A 3,938-nucleotide genomic window follows, 5' to 3' on the forward strand; every position below is an offset into this window, starting at 1 on the left:
GATAGGGACGAGGGCGCTGGGCTACCGGCACGCGATAGGGGAGGGAGATGACCGCGCCGAAACTGTGCTCAGTCCCACCAGTAGATCTCATTCGCGAGGAGGGAGTTGCCGATGGCCGTAAGTTCGAGGTTGATCTCGGAGCCCCGTTTGCGCGCTTCGGTGTCGAGGATTTTCGGCTGTGATTTGTAGGACTGCTCAGTGCGAGCTTTTTCCTCCACGGGAGATAAGAGGGCATCAAAGTCGACGAGGTATGGCGTAAGGGCGTTGGGGATTTTGACCGGCGGTAGTAGGAGAGAATTCGCGCCGTAGATACCTCGGGATGGGTTGTCTGCGGGATTGGAATGGGTTGATACGTAGCGGGAGTACACCGTGCTACCCTTGTCCTCCAGGACGTCGTGGACTCGACGGAAGACTGCATTGACGGTCGGGTTGCGGCTTCGGTTCTTCCACCAGCCTTCGACCACTCCTTTATTGTCACCGTACACCTTGAGATGTGATGGACAGTCGGCGATGCTGAATAGGGTTCGGACGAGTAGCTCGAAGCCCACGGCCTCCGCCCAACCAATGTCGCGCCTGTCCTGCTTCCAGCCAGGGAGAAGTCGCCACGCTCTCCATCTACCCCCGATGACGATCCCGATCCCTGTTCCAGAGCTTGCATCCGAGAAGGCGCCTGGGTCTGCGACCACGGCCGGAATGAAGAGAGACCGGGAGAGGAACGGTCTTGAGAGTGTGCGGTGCCACCACTCGAGGTCTTCAGTTGTGCCGGATGGAGGGGTGAGCGGAACGAATGGACGATCATGGGAGAGTTGGAGTAAGGTCTCCAGGTTGGTGAGAAACGCTCGTCCTCGTGGTATAACCTGACAGACGTGCAGAAGCTTGCCATAGAGTTTTTGTGTCTCCTGAAGGACGTGGGATCGCCGCTCACGGCACACCGCGATGGCATTGAGATATTTCTGTTTCTTCGCCTCCCCAACCGACACCATCCGTCTCTCAATGTCCCACTCCAGGCCTGTGAATGGGCAAAGCGGCCGGAATGAGATGTCCTTATCCTTGCCCCAAAGGAGCCCCAATTCTTCGGATAGCTCATCGATGTCGGCCATACAGTATGCAAACTTAGCGTCCACAGGCAAGCGAGATGAACGGGAGGATAGGTCTTGTAGCGGAAATTTGCAGTCGTTGTCGAATTCCTCAATTCGCCCGTCCGGAAGGGTCGTGCCTGCATACCAGAAGCGAGATCCATCTTGACGCCGTCCGCCGTTGGCTTCGATACGCTGATGAGCGGCAGCACGTCGTCTGTTGTACTCGGGGAGGTATTCGCGGAGTATCCGAGCGAACAGGTGGTCATCCACCCACTTGGAGACTGGCCCCATTCCCTTCCAGCGGAAAATGTCGGTACCAGCATCTGCGACGGTACCGTGAACTCCCACGCCCGAGGTGATGCCAAACATGACGTTGGTATCGATGAAGAACTCATCGTCACCGGTGCGGACGACGGATCCTGGCCATTGTGATGGATCGGAAGGGACTGAGCGGAACGCGTCGGCGATATCCCGGCATGCAAGCTCAGAACCGGGCGGGAGCTGGTAGAGCCAGAGTGAGACGACAGTGAAGGTTCCCCATGTGCAAGGGAAGTCGGAGGCTTCAATAGAGGAGTTGATGGAAGATATGGTGATTGGGGATGACGGCGACGACAGTAGTACGAGTGGAGAGCGTGGATGAGATAGATTTTGAGTGAGACGAAATTTTCCGGGCTTCCCAGCTTTTGGTACGAGGGAGAGAGGGGAAGACTGGAATGGGCCGATGGAATGTTCGATTTGGAGACGGGTGAAGGGGCCAAGGTAACGGCCGGCATCGATCTCCTTTTGGATGATAGTCTGAAAGGCGTCCGCATATTCGTGTACGGCGGGACGATTAGGTGGAGTGAAAGTATGCGAAATAGAGAGAACACCAATAAAGAAACCGGAACGAAGAGACCGAGGAAGAAGCGGGTATCTTGCGATGAGGCCTGACTCGATGAGGTACGCCTCCCATGCATCCGCTTTAAGCGGAGTCCGTGGTGTTCGTCTTCTCTGCGAGATGACAGCGCTGGGCTCCATGGGAAGAAGAACCGCAGCCGGTGCAGATGTGACGTCCGGGGTGAGAGCCGTCGTCGCAGCCGTTTGGGTAGTTCCAGGAGAGGCATACCGCTTCCCGTGAGGCTTTGATCGTGACGGTTTTGCCTCGTCGTTCGGAGTAAGCAGGGGCACCGTTCCACAGGGTGAGGCTTGCGCACTCGGAGAGTCTGTGGCGGTGGCGGCCCAGACAGATGACGCAGGCGGATAAGGCCGCCGTACCTGCGTCCGGACGAAAATTCTCGTTTTCTCGTCGACCAGAGGATGCAATTTTTAGGTAGCGATCGCGAGGTGAGCGGCGCGGGGGTGGCGACGGCGAGCGTCTGCGGTATGGGGAGGAGGAACGACGACGGCGAGAGGTTCGGTCTGGGGAGCGGTAGCGCGTTCTTTGCATGGCGTTGGGCCCCCGCTCGCGAGAGTTCTCTTTTGTGCGAGAGCTGTCCTCGACAAGCTGTACGACGCAGCAAGGGGAATGGGTTTGCGATTTTGCGATTTTGCGATTTTGCATGATGGAGAGGTGGAAAAAAGGAGGGGGGGGTTGAGAAAGAGGGTGTAAATCAGAAATGTTAGTAATTGAAGGAACATCGTATGTTCAAGGCGGAATATGCTGACCCGCTCCATCTGCTCTATCGCCGCTATGCTCCGTTTGGTGATGATAGCGTCTCGTTCACGCCTGACATCTCTTAAGACATTCTCCATACGCTCTTGATTTATGCGGCCGATGTTGAAGACTGACTTGGCCTTGCGCTTGATCGCGTCGAAGAACTCGCGTTTGGCCTGTGCGTGGTAGCGAACAAGCACTTCGTTGTACAACTCGCGCTCCTCTTCGGATTCGGAACGAAAGGGATGCTTATCGAGTTCGTAGTAGAGGACCGTCCAGGCCTCAACGTGCTCCTCATCCCAATCGGCGTCGTGAATGGCTCGTAAAAAGTGTTTGCTGGCGATGGATAGGTCGCTGTAGGAAAGCGCCTCGTCCGCAATGACGCCACGAGGCTTTTGTGTCTCGACTAGCGTCGACAGGGCGTGGAGCGGATTCGACTCTGGTAGGCCCGAGAAGGGGTTGGTAGGAATCGAACGGGATTCGACTGCTGCTTTGCGGGCCATCCGTGGTGTAAACAAGTCGTGTTCGACCCACAACTTTTTGGAGATCTTGTCGAGTGCGTACTGAGGGACTGGGAAGCGGGGTGTCGTGGAGATGGTCGTAGCTTCATCCATTGCAGGCATCTTAACCCGCTTTTTTTCTTCTTCGTCCTTTTCCTTCCTCTCTTCCTCTTCGCGCTTCAACCTCTCGTCCTCCTCCTTCTTCTCTTCGTCAGCCCTGACTCTCGCGCGATCCGCTTCGACCCTGCGCAGCTCGTCATTCCATGCCTGCACCCTCTTTTTCTGCGCCGCCTTCCATACCTCATCCATTTCCTTCACGGCATCATCTAAGCTGAGGCCAGTACCCGTCAAGATGTTTATCAGAGGTGCATATTCCGGGTCCTTGTGGTTGGGCAGGGTAAAGCTGGTCGGGTCAACGATCGGTAGGGCAGCGCTCATTTTTTCTTTTCGCCGAAGGTGTGTAGCCTGAGAAAGAAATAGATATATGTGACAAGAAAGTTTGATTAAAAGGCTCTAGACTAGAAGGTAGGCCGATTAAAGTGCTCTAAGCTATAGAGAGTGCGAAAAAGGGAGAGTCTGAGGACTCTCCGGCTTCAGGCTTCAGGCTTCAGCGGCGAGCAAGAACGAGAGCAGGCGCGAAAAGAGTTGTCACGCCGCTCTCGCTCTCGCGCATCCATAGACCACCCTCTGTCACGACGCTCGTTCCTCGCAACGTCACAGAGTCAC

General features: G+C 56.0%; 1 protein-coding gene across 1 annotated transcript; it reads right to left on the bottom strand.

Moving 5' to 3' along the window:
- STEHIDRAFT_173258 (uncharacterized protein) lies at positions 1-3,834 on the bottom strand (the record flags this gene model as incomplete). Its single annotated transcript, XM_007311827.1, has 2 exons — positions 2,724-3,834; positions 1-2,562 (listed from the first exon to the last, which is right to left on the bottom strand). A coding segment is annotated over exon 2 (2,182 nt), but the record flags the coding sequence as incomplete, so codon positions are not given.
- Between the last annotated feature and the right edge of the window lie 104 nt (positions 3,835-3,938).

The sequence above is a fragment of the Stereum hirsutum genome (genome assembly GCF_000264905.1).
Source record: "Stereum hirsutum FP-91666 SS1 unplaced genomic scaffold STEHIscaffold_70, whole genome shotgun sequence".
Lineage (NCBI taxonomy): Eukaryota > Fungi > Basidiomycota > Agaricomycetes > Russulales > Stereaceae > Stereum > Stereum hirsutum.